At 38.7% G+C, this 19,356-nt stretch overlaps 1 protein-coding gene across 3 annotated transcripts in view; it reads left to right on the top strand.

Moving 5' to 3' along the window:
• The window catches only part of LOC123674640, a 50,941-nt gene that overhangs the window by 5,481 nt on the left and 26,104 nt on the right, over positions 1–19,356 (top strand). Inside the window, exon 1 of one of the 3 annotated variants that reach the window (XM_045609576.1) lies at positions 5,293–5,903. The exons of 1 other annotated variant lie outside the window; for it this stretch is intronic. In XM_045609576.1, coding sequence (XP_045465532.1) covers positions 5,517–5,903 — 387 coding nt within the window. In that variant the 5' untranslated portion in view covers positions 5,293–5,516. Of the gene's footprint in view, positions 1–5,292; positions 5,904–11,200; positions 11,474–19,356 lie in introns of those variants that run through there. One more of the 3 variants, XM_045609577.1, reaches the window with a different exon arrangement.

The raw sequence follows: 19,356 nt of genomic DNA, 5'->3' as shown, positions 1-19,356 counted from the left end.
CAGCCGTATAAATAATGAACAATAAGGGTCCCAAAATAGAACCCTATGGTACACCAGCTATCAAGTCACACAGATCTGAAACTCTACCATTCACCCTCACTCTATGTTTTCTGTCCTCAAGATAATTAACAAATAGTCTGACTGTACACTCCTCCAAACCACTAAACCTCAACTTGCATAACAAAAGTTGTTGATCAAAGGCATTTTCTGGGTTTAAGAAGTGCCAAACCAGCCGATCTACCACTGTCCCTGAAAGAGAGAAAATCACTAATGACAGCTGCCAAGGCACTGCCTAAGATGTCTAAAAACATGGTGAATGCACTCGTCAATTTTTGAATGGAATGACATTCGACCAAATTGAAAATATTAGTTTTAGTTCGTGGCTGCGCCGCAATGTCATACTTGTCATTTCCGTTGATTTTGATTGGATACATTAATTAAAACCCGATACTGACCAATCAAAAGCGATGTGTAACCGAGTATGATCGTGCAAAGTCGTGAAACAAAACACGAAACGTTTACTGGAATGAATTCAAATATTTTAAATAGAGAAAGAGTTTATTGGTATTTCAATTACAAGAATTGCTTCCATAGATCATAACTATAATGAAAGATATACATATATAGGCCCATAATGGCACAAAACTCATAAATAATAAATAACAAGAATATTAATTTGTTGATAGTGCCACCTACAGTTGACATAACGAAGCTTATCTAATATTCTCAAAACTGGCAAAACAAAAGCTAATCAGTTGATACACCTGAATTTTAGACATCTTAGCACTGCCTAAACTATGACATTTACGAAAGCCTGACTGTTTCTCGGGTAATAATTATCTTTTTCAAGATAGAGAAACAGCTGCCGAAAGATAACTTTTTCAAATATTCTAGACAAAGTACGGAGGATGCTTATCGCTCTTAGATCACTTAATGTTGTTGGATTGCTTGGATTGGAATAATCAATGCTGTTTTGCAGAAGAAGAAAATTTTGAATTTAGACTCATCTGTGAAGAGAACTCTTTCCCAATCAGCCTCTTCCCAATGGATATGCTCTCTCGCAAAATCCAAACGCGCCCTTCGATGGGCTGGGGTAAGAGCTGGGCCTCTTGCCGCGACACGAGGCCTTAAATAATATTCTCTGAGCCGATTTCTTATTGTCTGAGTGCTAATTTGCACCCCATGAGTTTGCTCAAGCTGATTTTGAAGGAGGCGAGCGGTTGCAAACCGTTGTCTCAACGAAGAAACTCTCAAGTAACGTTCTTGAATGGCAGTTGTTACCCGTGGTCTACCCTGTCCTGGTCTTCGGACATTCATACCTGTCTCCCTGAATCGCTGCAACATTCTGGACACACTTGTATGGGAAACTCCAAACATTTCTGCAATTCTTGTGTAAGTCCACCCTTCTTCTCGCAAAACTACCTCTTGGGCACATTCTTCTTGGGTCAAATTGCGTGTTTCGCGTTGCATAGCGATCGAGTGGAGAAAATCAAACGAAAAAAAACTATTGATCACTAGAATTGATCGAGAACAACTGATTTCAGAATGGAGCCAATTCATTCAAAATCTGATAATCTCATCTTTTTTTATTTCTGCTGGGAAAAAATATCTGTATTGAAGAAAAACGTTGAAAGTGGAAAACATATGCATGCATAATTCTGATAAAAATAATTATCATTGAGAACACCTTCAGTTGTAAAATGAATTTGAGATTTCCATAATGTGCGTTAATTTTTTTGCGCAGTGTATACATTTTTTTCGATTTAATTTTTTTTTAAATTTTTCCAATTAAAAAGTTGTAGAGCTAAAACATCGAAATTTGCCCACATTGTACAAGACTCGCCCTGTATAATCTATATGCAATGGTAATTCGCATGCAATTATATGGTTATTGACTTGACACGATGAAAAAGTATTCTGGAAATGATGCTGGAAGCTTCATTCATAAACAGAATCTAGGTACTTCCAATTTTCGAATGAAGTTTTTACTTCCCCTCTGAGAGATACATTCTGTGGAGCTTGTTAAGCGCGATGGAATAAATTCTGTGACCAAATTCCCCAATGCATATGAACCAATATGATAACATTTCAGAGCCAACTGCGATGTCGCAATAATTTATAATGACCCCTGTATATAATAATATAACATACTGCAGGCTAGATCATACGACTCTCGTAATTATTAACACTTTCACTCTGTTCTATAGACAAAATTGATAGCGTTTTGCAGGTTATTTGCCTTATGCATCTGCCGTTTTACGTTCTATGACCGATATGACGTAATTCGAATGTTCCGATTCTAGTTCAATAACTGCGACCGGACTCCACTCAATCGAAAATTTACAATTGACATTTTATATACAGGGATAGACCTCCTTTTGTGATCCCTCGTTCGGAAGATTAATTCAAAATGCATAAAGGATAGTAGAATAGAAACAGGAAAAATAGATATGTCTCAAAATAATTGTCAATGGGACATACAGGGTGTTTTTTTTAGAGCTATAGAACTTTAAATTGCAATAAAACAACGATGGATTATTCGATTGACATGAATTTTATTTATCCGCAAGATGATCTTGTGGCATTACATTTTAAATATGATTTCTGCCATATGACCGCCATGGCTGGCTCGGATGTAGTCCAATCTGGACGTCCTATTTTCGATGACTTTTTCCAACATTTGTGGCCGTATATCGGCTATAACACGGCGAATGTTGTCTTCCAAATGGTCAAGGGTTTGTGGCTTATCCGCTTAGACCAATGACTTTACATAGCCCCACAGAAAGTAGTCTAGCGGTGTTAAATCACAAGATCTTGGAGGCCAATTCACAGGTCCAAAACGTGAAATTAGGCGGTCACCAAACGTGTCTTTCAATAAATCGATTGTGGCACGAGCTGTGTGACATGTTGAGCCGTCTTGTTGGAACCACAGTTCCTAGACATCATGGTTGTTCAATTCAGGAATGAAAAAGTTAGTAATCATGGCTCTATACCGATCACCATTGACCATAACGTTCTGGCCATCATCGTTTTTGAAGAAGTACGGACCAATGATTCCACCAGCCCATAAAGCGCACCAAACAGTCAGTTTTTCTGGATGTAACGGTGTTTCGAAATACACTTGAGGATTAGCTTCACTCCAAATGCGGCAGTTTTATTTGTTGACGTAGCCATTCAACCAGAAGTGCGCTTCATCGCTAAACAAAATAAAATGGACGTTGTGCGCGATACGTATTCCGCACAGAACCATTATTTTCGAAATGAAATTGCACTATTTGCAAGCGTTGTTCTGGCGTGAGTCTATTCATGATGAATTGCCAAACCAAACTGAGAATAAATCACTCTACAGCTGTTAAATCGGTCGTCATCTTGAACAGTAATGCCAACTTAAAGTTATATACCTCGAAAAAAAACCCTATATTATTATGGGATGGAGGAAATACGAAAAGCAATGAGAGTCAAAAAATGGGGGTTTTCACTCTGTTTTTTTCCTTAAATTTCGCTCAAATTTTTCCCTTCTTCTTATCAGCCCAATATATACATCCTAATTTAACAGTTTCAACACCTTTTCACAAAAGAATCGTTTCTAAATCAACAAGAATATCATCCTTCTTACATCGTAAAAATTATAACTTTTGACTCTGGAAATGATGAGTCGTCTGACAAAAGTTATTTTTTTGTGGGGTTAGTAAGAAAGATGATTTTTTGTTAATTTACAGATGGTGTTTATGTGGAAATGTGTTGAAACTTGTTAAACTAGGATGTGATGTGTGCTGATGTCCACTTGTATACAGACGTCCACATGAAAGATATGCTCAGTGCAATTTCTTGAATACTACTGGTTTCGGGGGAGGATCGATTATGGTATGGGGTGGAATATCTTTGACTGCTCGCACAGACCTAGTGGTCGTTGATAATGGAGCTATGAATGCTGATAGGTATATAAGGAACATTCTTGAAGAGCATGTGGTGCCATTTGCCCCATACATTGGTGAAAATTTCATTTTTATGGACGATAATGCCAGACCTCATCGTGCGCGCATTGTTCAGGAGTACCTTGAAGAGGTTGAAGTCTCTCGAATGGAATGGCCAGCAAGAAGTCCAGATCTCAATTCGATTGAGCAGGTTTGGGACAACCTCAATAGAAGTTGAGAACATCATCCAGCTACTCTTAATGACTTAGGAATCCAACTCAGAGAAATCTGGGAAGGATTAGATCAGAACATTTTAAGATCACTCATTTTGAGTATGAACCGTCCTTGCCGAGCTGTAATTAACGCAAGGGTTGGAAATACCAAGTATTAAATCACTTATCAGCATTCCAGTATTTTGAAAATTGTTTATTTCTCTTCTTGAATTGAATTGAAAATTGAATTGAATTCTTTCACATAAGATTCGGTGAAATCCTGAATTTTTCTTCCATTCAATGTGTCTTGTTTCGTTCAAAACCTTCCCGAGAGAACATAAAAAATAAGTTTTAAAGTCAATGTAGAGTTAACTTTCATTAAAATTGAGATTTTCAGAATGTGCGTTAATTTTTTTGCGCAGTGTAGTTGAGACCGCCAAAAATTTCATTTGAATATTTTGTTCAGGAGACCAAAATTATCAAGATTCTAATTATTTTGAAAAAAGTGAACGGGGGTACTTGAAGATTTTCTCTCTGAGTCTTTTAGTTCTTGAGATGCCCCCAATATTTATCGTGCAAAAGTGTTTCATTGAACATGCTCTCCTACGAGAAATGTAAGAAATGCCATTTTCCAACTTCGACACCATGTATTTCGAAAACTAGTCATAGGATTGAGTTGGACCCATAGACTTTCTTGTTCAGAAGGTCATATTCTACAAAATTCAGAAAAATTAACCGGTAACAATTTTTCCATTCTTCTTCCTCCTGGTTCTTTTTGGCGCCCCGGCAAATTGTCCGGTGCGCCGCTCCTGGCGGCGGCTCTGATCAAAACATTGTTAAATTTGCAGAATTATTTTGTTCGGACGAGAAACAGGAAAATAATAAAACATTTGCAGTGTTTCTCATTGAAATTCTCTGTAGAGACCACCGTTTCGTATCAGTTCCTGGAAATACAATGAAAAAAACACAACGACGCTCAATTAACTACTCTGATTAGACCAATTAAAAACGTTCTCTGGATGCAGTGTGGTCGTAAGTTCACGAATCATCGCATCTATCAAAATAAATTGAAAGCATGACTAAGTGCTCGGCAACTGGGAGTGTCCTCCTTATCAAAGAGATATATTGTGAACGGCCAAGTCCGTATGTACACACAACGAGGCATTACAAAATAGCTGCTACACTACGCGAGCACGCTCTAGTCGGCGCCCATTTCATCGGGGATTATCACCGACGAAAATTCGCCCGTTCAGAACGCGGATACTTTCTACAAACCGCGGCAGATAAGCGTGTGCATAATCTTACCGGAAGCGGTTTCGACGAGTCACACACGTCCCCCACGTCGTCGTGTTCAAATCAAACAGTTTGAAAAGTGTTTTTCACACATGACATGTTCTATCAGCAGAGCGTCAGCGCCTGGCTCAAGGAGATCCGTTCGAACGCCGAGTACTACGAACCGATCTCGATATTTTCGACGTCGTCTTCGGAAGGTGGTGCGGACCAAGGGGATGACGTCGTCCGAGGCGGTATGGGCGATTTGGTAGACGGTGCGACGTCGTGGTTTAGCGTCGGAAGAAGCGTCGTCGAGCTGGTACTGCCCGTCAACTACGGCGAGGAGCGGTGCGTGTCCGTGTTGTTCGGGGAGACGGCGGAGGACCTGAAAGTGTCGCCGGTGTTTTACGAGGCTGCGGAGTGGGACGAGGCCGAAGACGTGATGATGTGGAGACAGGAGCTGAGATTTCACTGCGAAGAGGAGGAAAGTGTCCTGGAGAACGAGGTATGTCGATGATGATGGTTCGGAAGAGGCGGTGCGGTGAGTCACACATCTACTTCCGGCGTGTGCGTGTGTGGACGCTTTGGTTCCGGCCGTAGTGAGCGGGAATATACGGATTGGAATTTGAATTTTCGGGGCACTAGGTACGTGGTCATGCCGACAAGTGTTGTATGTACTGCACTGCTACTCGACCAGAATGAATTTTTTCCTTCAATGGTTCGAGGAAAACAATTTGTAACGTTGCAATTTTACTTGTGTGTCATCCTTGTTACTCTATCTGAGAAATGTATCTATGCCGATGATATTGCTCCTGTGTTTCGTTATTCTGATTTCGGAATTATTGAAAATACACCGCGCGAAAAAATTAACGCACATTCTGAAAATCTCAATTTTAATGAAAGTTAACTCTACATTGACCTTATAACTTATTTTTTATGGTCTCTCGGGAAGGTTTTGAACGAAACAAGACACATTAAATGTAAGAAAAATTCAGGATTTCACCGAATCTTATGTGAAAGAAGAGAAATAAACAATTTTCAAAATACTGGAATGCTGATAAGTGATTTAATACTTGGTATTTCCACCCCTCGCGTTAATTACAGCTCGGCAACGACGGTTCATACTCAGAATGAGTGATCTTAAAATGTTCTGATCTAATCCTTCCCAGATTTCTCCGAGTTGGATTCCTAAGTCATTAAGAGTAGCTGGATGAGTTTCTGACCTTCTCAGCCTTCTATTGAGGTTGTCCACAACCTGGTCAATCGGATTGAGATCTGGACTTCTTGCTGGCCATTCCATTCGAGATACTTCAACCTCTTCAAGGTACTCCTGAACGATGCGCTCACGATGGGGTCTAGCATTATCGTCCATAAAAATGAAATTTTCATCAATGTTTGGGGAAAATGGCACTACATGCTCTTCAAGAATGTTCCTTATATACCTATCAGCATTCATAGCTCCATTATCAACGACAACTAGGTCTGTGCGAGCAGTCAAAGATATTCCACCCCATACCATAATCGATCCTCCCCCGAAACCAGTAGTATTCAGGAAATTGCACTGAGCATATCTTTCATGTGGACGTCTGTATACAAGGGAACGTCAATCACAATGGTAGAGGCAGAATCTAGACTCATCTGTGAAGAGATCTCTTTCCCAATCAGCCTCTTGCCAATGGATATGCTCTCTCGCAAAATCTAAACGCGCCCTTCGATGGGCTAGGGTAAGAGCTGGGCCTCTTGCCACGGCACGAGGCCTTAAATCATATTCTCTGAGGCGATTTTCATTGTCTGAGTGCTAATTTGCAGCCCATGAGTTTGCTCAAGCTGATTTTGAAGGAGGCGAGCGGTTGCAAACCGTTGTCTCAACGAAAAAATTCTCAAGTAACGTTCTTGAATGGCAGTTGTTACCCGTGGTCTACTCTGTCCTGGTCTTCGGATATTCATACCTGTCTCCCTGAATCACTGCAACATTCTGGACACACTTGTATGGGAAACTCCAAACCTTTCTGCAATTCTTGTGTATGTCCACCCTTCTTCTCGCAAAACTACCGCTTGGGCACATTCCTCTTGGTTCAATTTGCGCACTGGTAACCAATGTAAATCTAATAGTTCCACAGATAATTCTCATAGAAGCGTTGAGCTGTGCATCAATTTTATGAACATGACCAGTATTGAAGCAAACAGAACAACAGTATTCAGCAGCAGAGAAAACCAAGGCCAAAGCTGCCGTACGAAGAGTGTTAACATCAGCACCCCATGATGGCTTGTAAACAAAGAATGAATTGGCAGATTGAAATGAAACTTTACACGTACATAACAAAAAAAATTTAGGCGTTGCTACTAAAATCTCTTGTGGGACCGCAAATCTTATTGAACAACCTATCTATATGAGTGCTAAATTGACGCTGCTTTAAGAACGGATTGTGCAGCGTTCAATTGGCGATTACTGCGCGATAATAGTAGTCGACATGTTGCATTTAGCCTCGGCGGTAATCGTTGTTTATGTGATACCAGTGTGAATAATTCTTAGCTTGGCCGCATATTACCACGCAGCCCAATGCCAGATGCAGCACTCGAGCATTATGCCCGCCACTCACGAGGCGTTTTTTCGAGCGTTTGGAAGCAGGTGTTCGAATGGCATGCGTCCAAATGGTAGCTAGTCTACATTTACTGCCATCCCTTGCTGCCATCGAGACCTGCCACTCAAGAGGTTGTTTTATTGACTATCGTAGTCGGATTTCAGATGGTCACAGACAGTTGGCAATTTATCAGGTGGTCAAGGGTTTGTGGCTTATCCGCATAGACCAATAACTTTACATAGCCCCACAGAAAGTTGTCTAGCGGTGTTGAATCACAAGATCTTGGAGGCCAATTCACAGGCCCAAAACGTGGAATTAGGCGGTCATCAAACGTGTCTTTCAATAAATCGATTGTGGCACGAGTTGTGTGACATGTTGCGCCGTCTTGTTGGAACCACAGCTCCTGGACATCATGGTTGTTCAATTCAGGAATGAAAAAGTTAGTAATCATGGCTCTATACCGATCACCATTGACTGTAACGTTCTGGCCATCATCGTTTTTGAAGAAGTACGGACCATTCCACCAGCCCATAGAGCGCACCAAACAGTCAGTTTTTCTGGATGTAACGGTGTTTCGACATACACTTGAGGATTAGCTTCACTCCGAATGCGGCAGTTTTGTTTGTTGACGTAGCCATTCAAACAGAAGTGCGCTTCATCGCTAAACAAAATAAAATGGACGTAGTGCGCGATACGTATTCCGCACAGAACCATTATTTTCGAAATGAAATTGCACTATTTGCGAGCGTCATTCAGGCCTAAGTCTATTCATGATGAAATGCCAAACCAGACTGAGAATAAATCACTCGACAACTTAAAGTTATATACCTCGAAAAAAAAACACGTTAGGACGAGGGAGAGCTTCCATGGCTTGCAAGATCTCCAGACCTATGGCTCCTAGACTATTTCTTATGGGGCGTCATGCGTGAATTAGTTTTCAATTCTAGGGTACATCTTCGTGAATCAATTGAAGTAGCTTATGATGAGATTAAAAGTAATTAGGAAATAAAAGTCAACGACTCATATATTATGATAATAATATTGGTCATTGATAAGTTAGCACCCAGAAATAATAATCGAATACCATCGCAACAGCCATGATTAATTGCCGAGTAGTTGAGTTGTCGGAAGTCAATTTGAAGTCAAACAAAGGAGAACACCATTTAATTACATTTAATTCAAATTTCCTTGTTTCTATCGATATTTCCCCTTTTCGGCTACATCGCATTTGTATGAACTCTTTCCTTTTGTCTTCATATCATTTTAGACAACTATGAAGCTTTTCATTTTCCAAACATGCTAATATAGCGTTGCTCAATTTTTTCAATTATTTCATTTTCACAGAAATTCACCAAAGTTACGTCAGCTTTAAAACGTAGTATTTTTGAGTCTGGAAAACGGAAGGTTGGATAAAAAACTTCATTATTGTCGAAAATTATATACAGGGTGGTCCAGATTTCAGTGCAATAATAATAGTTTTGCTGTTAATTTCAAAATTGCATCTGAAGACTACGTTGCTATCCTCCTCCACTCTCTGTTATCCTCTGAAGGATATAGTGACACCATTTATACTTAACTCAGTAGCGTATCCTGCGTAGTTTGGTCTCGTGCAGTCTCACGTTAATTTAGGGCCCTGCTTGATTTACCCATCTAATTGGGGATCTTCCTCTTGTGCGCTCACTCTGTACTTTTCCCTCAACTCTGTTCAGGCAAACAGAAAATATTTGATTTAGTTCGTAAACGACAAACATTCTAATAATAACGGGTGTTTTTTTCGAGATATATAACTTTAAGTTGGCATTACTGTTCGAGATGGCGACCGATTTAACAGCTGTCAAGTGATTTATTCTCAGTTTGGTTTGGCAATTCATCATGAATAGCCCCACGCCTGAACAACGCGTGCAAATAGTGCAATTTTATTTCGAAAATAATGGTTCTGTGCGGAATACATATCGCGCACTACGTCTATTTTATTTTGTTTAGCGATGAAGTGCACTTCTGGTTGAATGGCTACGTCAACAAACAAAACTTCCGCATTTGGAGTGGAGCTAATCCTCAAGTGTATGTCGAAACACCGTTACATCCAGAAAAACTGACTGTTTGGTGCGCTTTATGGGCTGGTGGAATCATTGGTCCGTACTTCTTCAAAAACGATGATGGCCAGAACGTTACAGTCAATGGTGATCGGTATAGAGCCATGATTACTAACTTTTTCATTCCTGAATTGAACAACCATGATGTCCAGGAGCTGTGGTTCCAACAAGACGGCACAACATGTCACACAGCTCGTGCCACAATCGATTTATTGAAAGACACGTTTGGTGACCGCCTAATTTCACGTTTAGGACCTGTGAATTGGCCTCCAAGATCTAGTGATTCAACACCGCTAGACTACTTTCTGTGGGGCTATGTGAAGTCATTGGTCTATGCGGATAAGCCACAAACCCTTGACCATCTGGAAGACAACATTCGCCGTGTTATTGCCGATATACGGCCACAAATGTTGGAAAAAGTAATCGAAAATTGGACGTCCAGATTGGACTACATCCGAGCCAGCCGTGGCGGTCATATGCCAGAAATCATATTTAAAATGTAATGTCACAAGATTATCTTGCGGATAAATAAAATTCATGTCAATCGAATATTCCATCGTTGTTTTATTGCAATTTAAAGTTCTATAGCTCTAAAAAAACACCCTTTACATAGCCAGGGCAATACAGTTCACTAGTTCATAACCTATTTCATTTCACATTGTTGTATATTGTTGTTTGTTATTATAAGTATAAAAACTCATGTGTTTTATCAGAATCTGAGGGTATCCTTATCCGTTGTAGAAATATGAAAATAAAAAAAGTTGGTTCTCGGATAACCGTGCCTTCAACAAATTCAATTTTTTGTATAGGTTTGAAATTGTTGGTTATTGAATATTTATCCTATGTTATTATCGAAATTTTTCGAAGATTCAATTTTATCATCTCTCGGATAATCCAATAAATGCATTCTTTTAAGTTAACTGCTGTTAGGGCAGCAAATTGGGTCTTTGCCTAGGGCGACAGTTTGGCTGGAGACGGCTCTGTGATCATCATCATTGCCGAATACCAACGTTTCCGCGGAACACCATGTAGATCCTCACGTAACTTCGAATTCCCAAAATGGAAAACAGACGTGGAAAGCCAAACGTCCATGCAAAAACCTCTCGCGGCCGTGTCAGTTTTATTCAATGGGTGAATCACCTGGGTGTCACATTCCTTGACAACTAGGTGCACTCGAGTTGATGATAATCGAGGACGATTCAATTACTCTATGGTATAATGATAGTTAATTGGTTATTACGCATTTGACGACGCGGGTGTGAATTTCTAGTGCCCGAGGTTTGTTGTTTATTGTTTATTATTTTCATCTATCTGAACGAAGCTGTGAGAGTTTTCGTGCGGGGATGACCCTGCCTCCCAGGATGTTGCGGCAACCCTGTCTTCTTGAAGTTATTTGGAAGGTACGTGATTCACAGTGAAAGTCGTACTCTTGTTTTGGTCCTCACTAGTCCCGTCAATATGTGTTTTTCACAGGAAAGTTTTGGGATAGTTTTGATTTCTTCGATTCATGTTTTTTGGGGTGCTGAATATGAATATGAGGTTTGCCATCGGAATGCAAAAATGCAAAAAAAAAGTAAACATTTTTAATTTTCTGCATAACTTGGAAAACATCAATTTTTCGTGAATAGCATTACCATACAAAAAGGAAGTAAATAAAATTTCCTGCAAATTTCTTTCATTAGGGGTTTTTGTTTCATAAACCGTTCTGGCTCAAACGATAGTTGAAAATTGGCGTATTTTACTGTCTTCGATATATTATATTTTTTAGGGTTTTAGGTTACAAAAACCAACATTTACCACTCCGTAACTTTAATTTATTCTAAATAGTATCTCTTCTACTCAATAATTTGTTCTTCTAATAAAGGGTGTTTTTTTTAGAGCTAAAGAACTTTAAATTGCAATAAAACAACGATGGATTATTCGATTGACATTAATTTTATTCATCCGCAAGATAATCTTGTGGCATTACATTTTAAATATGATTTCTAGCATATAAACGACACGGCTGACTCGGATGTAGTCCAATCTGGACGTCCAATTTTCGATGACTTTTCTCAACATTTGTGGCCGTATATCGGCAATAACACAGTGAATGTTGTCTTCCAAATGGTGAAGGGTTTGTGGCTTATCCGCATAGACCAATGACTTCACATAGCCCCACAGAAAGTAGTCTAGCGGTGTTAAATCACAAGATCTTGGAGGTCAATTCACAGGTCCAAAACGTGAAATTAAGCGGTCACTAAACGTGTCTTTCAATAAATCGATTGTGGCACGAGCTGTGTGACATGTTGCGCCGTCTTGTTGGAAGACATCATGGTTGTTCAATTAAGGAATGAAAAAGTTAGTAATCATGGCTCTATACCGATCACCATTGACTGTAACGTTCTGGCCATCATCGTTTTTGAAGAAGTACGGACCAATGATTCCACCAGCCCATAAAGCGCACCAAACAGTCAGTTTTTCTGGATGTAACGGTGTTTCGACATACACTTGAAGATTAGCTTCACTCCAAATGCAGCAGTTTTGTTTGTTGACGTAGCTATTCAACCAGAAGTGCGCTTCATCGCTAATGGACGTAGTGTGCGATACGTATTCCGCACAGAACCATTATTTTCGAAATGAAATTGCACTATTTGCAAGCGTTGTTCAGGCGTGAGTCTATATATGATGAATTGCCAAACCAAACTGAGAATAAATCACTTGACAGCTGTTAAATCGGTCGCCATCTTGAACAGTAATGCCAAGTTAAAGTTGTAATAAACTGGCCTGTTCTTGGGTGTTAATGTTTAAATAGGAACTTATTAGAAGAGCGGCTTCCTAATAGTTCCAGCCAGTATAGTTATGTTGAAATTAACTCAATTTCTCTTTTACGAAAGAACCTTTCGTGCGTCCGGCTTATGCACTAGGATAAGTCTTATATTTGATCTTTTCTAGGAGGTGTTTCACTGAATGAGACCAAGTATTATTAGATAACAAAGTTTAATAATATTGAAATAATTCATGAGAAAAAATACAATCAATAAATTTTGCACATCACTAGCCTATGACACAAAATAAGAAAAAAAATTTATAACCTTCGACAATCTTGGACTATTTTGGTAAATTTTTTTATGAGGAGACAAATCATCAACCAATATTTATAAAATTAAATTAAATGTCCTTACCCTGGATATCACAATCACTTTCAAATAAATCTTTCAACAAATTCCCTATCTGTAACTTTCCTGACAACCGTTCCCGCAAACCGACTTGAACTTTATTCAACTAAGAATCGAACTTGAACTCCGAAACCAAATTCCCCTTTTGGTCCCACCTTCCAACCGAACCCCGAACCCTAACTCTGACTTCTAACTCCTAACTGACCACCGAATTGACAAACTGTTGTTTTTATCGTTGAATAATCGTCACCCTCCTTCTACCAAATTTTTCTAAGCGTCTATTTTTTTTTCTTTCGTCCAATCAGAGTGATTGTCCTTATGTACCTAGATTATTGGTTCCACCCCATGTTATGTACTATTGACATGGGGTTGTTCCGTTGGTACCGCCTAAATTGGAAACCATTTTGTTGGACGCGGACCACCGCGTTGATGGTCCCTCTCCGAGTAGAACAGATTTTTATGTTCTGTTTATGTTTAAACCTCTCTAGAGTTTTTACGACTACATTTTTATTGCCTTTGACATCCTGTACTAATCGTGTGAAATTGGAACCTACTTGTTGTATCGTGGGATATCAACAGTGCCAACTACCCTGGGGTGTTTATCTTAAGCCAGGATGACGGATTTAATGCTTAATAAAATGTGAGGGGTGACAACGACTTCGTTTGCGTTCACTTTACTGGGATAGAACCGGGAATTTGTTGAATATCCTTTCAATGAGCCTGTACTAATTATAAATTATTATTCACATTCATTACATTACTTTCCCCTTTGAAAAAGTTTTGACATCGGTTGTCATAACTTTTCCCTTACTACCATCAATAATCCAAATTTATCATCCCTCGTACACATGCATATATCCAATAAGTATATACCTATAATAATGCAATAGCAATCAAGCATTCTCCAACATATATAAAAAAAAAAAGGTGAATCAACATATCTAAAATATATCCCTCAAAAAAAAATCTCTATCACTAAGGTGGTATGTTCTTTTCCCTTACTACATATCGAATTCAAAAATCTTCAACAACAAAAAACAAAAATCTACAACCTAAAATTAAAGGCAAGATTCATCTATCATTTTTGTAAAATTCTTTCCTTGACCATTTCACTGTCTCCAACCTGGAGTGCTGTGAGTTCACTGTCGGATTTCGTGGTACATACTGGTGTCGTCATGCCGGCTCCTAGTGTTTTCGAAAATTCAGGACGATATTTCGTTTTCTCCTGGACCCAACCTTTGTTTCAGGAATAACCTCCAAGGATAGGTAAGGGACATAGTGTCACTTGTCCTTAATGTAACGCAATAATTCGTGAAATTCGCACATTCATTACACATATTGTTTGTATTTCGCGATTCACTTCTTGCGCGTCAGACTTGTAGTCTGCTCCTCCATACATTAGGGTGTAGTTAAAGTACGATGAAATGTTGTTCTAGTTCGATGGTTTCGCTCGGTATCAATCTTGACGATTCTCTTGGCATCGTTGATGTCTTCTTCAGTATATTCGTAAATCGTAGTGTATATCTTGGTCGGATTTGTACGAAGTTACGGTTTGTGTAAACTTCTTCTGCATCCTCAGTTTCTCGCTGACTTTCTTCTCTTCATCTCATTAATGAACAACTGAACAACTTCTTCCATAGCCTCTAACTTAACCCTTTCGCCTGTTTCCTTAACACAACTGTCTATACTTCTCAGGTGTTTTACTCAAACTGTAGTTCATTGTCGCTTTCGACACATCGGAAAATCACGTTAATTAATTGTTATCTTCCGCACCTATACTATTCGCGGTAGACACACACCCTTGGGAGGAAGGTTATTCCCTTAACTACGAGTTGGTCCTTCTTCAAGACGGTTGATTTCTTCTTCCTCGTACTCCCTATATGAATTACAACAGGACACAAGAAACCTCTCAAAAAGGTTCGTTGAAATATACAATATTTAAATTAAAATGAAATACACAAAACATTAAACATCCAATAGAACATTCCACCCATTTCTACTAAACAATAAAACATTGTGCTCACTTTTGAACTGCAGGCGAGGGATGTCCTTCAGCGATCACAATGTTTTTTTTTTTCTTTTTCCAAGAAAAATGTTAAATCTTAAATATCAATTGAATTCTTCAAAATATCCGAAACCCAGAAGGGGTACCTTATTCAGTTTGTCGCTCTCCGAGTCAGCGAGTCTCTGGAATCTACGAAAAGGGCAGGAACCGATTCTTATCTCCTGAAGGTCATATCTATCTCTAAGATTTTCCCCACGTTACCCATTGCGAAGTTATCCTATCTTACTCTATCAACTAAATTAATCCTAACTTAAACGTAACCCAAAAACTACAATAAAACTAAAAAATTCTCACGGTATCTGAGGCTGTCTTTCGCCGTTAGTATCTAGTAGCCCCATCGATCTGGTGGGCGTCTTACTCTATTTGAACATCGTCGAACAGGAATTTCAACTACTTCTACCGATTCTTCTTCGCTTTTCCCCTGATCCTCATACTGGTTTGTCCAAGTGGGGATCAAAAACGGGGGGAATTTTTCTATTTCCTTCCGTGCTTCATCTGAATCCGTATCTAGGTCCGTATATCCCGATCTCACGCGTTTTTCTAGTTTTTCCTTCATTTCATTACCTCGTGCAGTGTACGTTTTCAATCTATTTACATGAACAACTTGTTCCTCTCTTCCTCCGCATTTTCTTACTCTACACGTCACGGGACCAATTATTTCGGTTAATCTATACGGCCCACCCCAGTTTTTCGATGATTTGTTAGATAACTCCTTTTTCGCGCTCATTTTACTCAAATAAACTAAATCTCCCACATTGAACTGAGGGTTTACTACATTTTTATTAAACCTCGTAACCCTTGCGGATTTTGCATCCCCAGTATTTTCGTACATTCGGTCGTAAACTTCACTTTTCAATGTTTCACCGAATAAGTTGTTGGTTTCCGAATTGCCCTTCAATTCTGCCGGTATTAATGCTTCCGAACGAACCGGAATGACAACCCCTGTTTCTGAAGTGATATCATTTTTCCGCTTTTTCTTTGCCTTCACGACTGAATCAACTGACCCGAGCTCAAAGTCTCTCAACTTTTCATATTTCATCACTTTTCGGAAAGGCGATTCCTGTTTCTCGAAATCCGTTATATTCTCCCGTGTAATACCGCAAACCCTTACTTCTCTCCTTTTCGAATTTTCCATGTCTCTATACTGCGTCTCCACCTCAAGTTCCCTAACCTCATTTGATTTTGTCAAAATATCGTCATTTATTTTTTCGGCCGCTTGCGCGCTCCTCTTCTCAATGCGAGGTTCACTCTCCTGAATTTCCGTTATTTCATTTTTCGGTCTTTCTTCCGACTTATTTTGATCAAGGTAAACTCTCCTGATATTTCCGATCTTTAACTCTTTATTCCCTTGACAATGATGATTATTATGATATTGGGTTTCTCTCCAATTTTTCGTTGGACATTCTCTCGACCAGTGTTCTGTCCGTTTGCAGGAAAAACATACTACCTGATTTATTCGTTCCGATCTCCCAAAAGTCCGACATTCCCTCGCGAAATGGCCCGGTTTGCCACAAGAATAACAGCCTTTTTCGACGTTTTGTTGAACGTTCCTCCAATTTGCCCAAGTACTTCTACATTCCTTTGCCGAATGACCTACTTCTCCGCAAAATTGACATATTACTCCGAAATTAACTGTCGATATATTTCTTGTAGATAATCTTCCTTGCAACATTTTATGAGACGTTTCTTGCAATCTTACAAGTTCCTCCGCTTTTTCCAAATCTAAATTTTCTTCGCGTAATAAAAACATACCGACTTCACTCATAACGTCTTTACGTAAGCCAATTTTGAATTGATTCAAAATGAAGTCCCTATTTTTCTTTCTTATACCCGATTCCTCATCCCTCGTTGCTCCGGCCAAATCTTCACTTAACAGTTCCGTCCCTATAGTTCGCAATCTAGTGCAAAAAGATGACACGTCTTCGTCCTGTCTCTGAAAACAATTATTCAAACTCCATTGATTTTCCCAAGGCAACCTAACTGAAGTGAATTTCTGAAGAAATCTAACTTTCAATTCCGCATATGATAAAAAATTCAACGTGATATCGGATTTAAAAAAATTATACGCGTCCCCTACGAGTTTCAATTTAAGCAGTGTCAACGTCTCATTTTCACTCCACCCGTCTAATTTTGACCTAAGCTCAAATATTTCAAAATATCTGGTTGAGTCCTTGCCTGAAAAATCATCTAAAGTTGTTGCGATCATTCCTAAAGGGTATCTAAATGGAATTTGCGATAAACTACTTGTATTCGCCGTAGAGTTAGTGCTAACCGTCGGGAACATTGTAAGTGTTTTCTGAGCTAACCTGTATAAACAAACAAAATTATTTTCTTAGTACAAAATTTCTAGTAGAATAATAAGGAATAAAATTTCTACTCAAATTTTCTCATAAAAAAAATTATATCAATGCATACAACAAATTCATGTACACCGATCTCGTAATCCTCTTACTGCTCCTCGCCAAACAATATTTCCTTAAATAAATCTGAACTATTAATCACTTGGGAATCAAATTTCCCCTGGAAATAAATCTGTATTATTAATTAACTCAAAAAAAAAATACCAAACGTGAGTCCTCAGAGTTTTTTTCAGAAAAAAGATCAAAATAGATCGCACCGCTGTCACCATTGTAATAAACTGGCCTGTTCTTGGGTGTTAATGTTTAAATAGGAACTTATTAGAAGAGCGGCTTCCTAATAGTTCCAGCCAGTATAGTTATGTTGAAATTAACTCAATTTCTCTTTTACGAAAGAACCTTTCGTGCGTCCGGCTTATGCACTAGGATAAGTCTTATATTTGATCTTTTCTAGGAGGTGTTTCACTGAATGAGACCAAGTATTATTAGATAACAAAGTTTAATAATATTGAAATAATTCATGAGAAAAAATACAATCAATAAATTTTGCACATCACTAGCCTATGACACAAAATAAGAAAAAAAATTTATAACCTTCGACAATCTTGGACTATTTTGGTAAATTTTTTTATGAGGAGACAAATCATCAACCAATATTTATAAAATTAAATTAAATGTCCTTACCCTGGATATCACAATCACTTTCAAATAAATCTTTCAACAAATTCCCTATCTGTAACTTTCCTGACAACCGTTCCCGCAAACCGACTTGAACTTTATTCAACTAAGAATCGAACTTGAACTCCGAAACCAAATTCCCCTTTTGGTCCCACCTTCCAACCGAACCCCGAACCCTAACTCTGACTTCTAACTCCTAACTGACCACCGAATTGACAAACTGTTGTTTTTATCGTTGAATAATCGTCACCCTCCTTCTACCAAATTTTTCTAAGCGTCTATTTTTTTTTCTTTCGTCCAATCAGAGTGATTGTCCTTATGTACCTAGATTATTGGTTCCACCCCATGTTATGTACTATTGACATGGGGTTGTTCCGTTGGTACCGCCTAAATTGGAAACCATTTTGTTGGACGCGGACCACCGCGTTGATGGTCCCTCTCCGAGTAGAACAGATTTTTATGTTCTGTTTATGTTTAAACCTCTCTAGAGTTTTTACGACTACATTTTTATTGCCTTTGACATCCTGTACTAATCGTGTGAAATTGGAACCTACTTGTTGTATCGTGGGATATCAACAGTGCCAACTACCCTGGGGTGTTTATCTTAAGCCAGGATGACGGATTTAATGCTTAATAAAATGTGAGGGGTGACAACGACTTCGTTTGCGTTCACTTTACTGGGATAGAACCGGGAATTTGTTGAATATCCTTTCAATGAGCCTGTACTAATTATAAATTATTATTCACATTCATTACAAAGTTATATACCTCGAAAAAATACACCCGTTACAATCCAGATGGGTTTAAACTATGAAGCCATCATCAGTTTAGAAAAAATAATTTTCAAAATCCTTTTTTGAAATTTAGTTTATTTTTTTCATATTCATTTCAATGACTACATTGGGGAAATAATACCGTCGTTTCATTTTCACAATAGAGTACTCAAATTCAAATTTTGTATATGTGGGTCACCCACGAAAAATTGATATATACGCAAAAATCAAAAAAAGAAAACTTTTTCCTCT

Source organism: Harmonia axyridis, chromosome 3 (genome assembly GCF_914767665.1).
Source record: "Harmonia axyridis chromosome 3, icHarAxyr1.1, whole genome shotgun sequence".
Taxonomy (NCBI): Eukaryota; Metazoa; Arthropoda; class Insecta; order Coleoptera; family Coccinellidae; genus Harmonia; species Harmonia axyridis.
The sequence above is the reverse complement of the archived record's forward strand: the minus strand, read 5'-3'. Positions and strand labels throughout refer to the sequence as shown.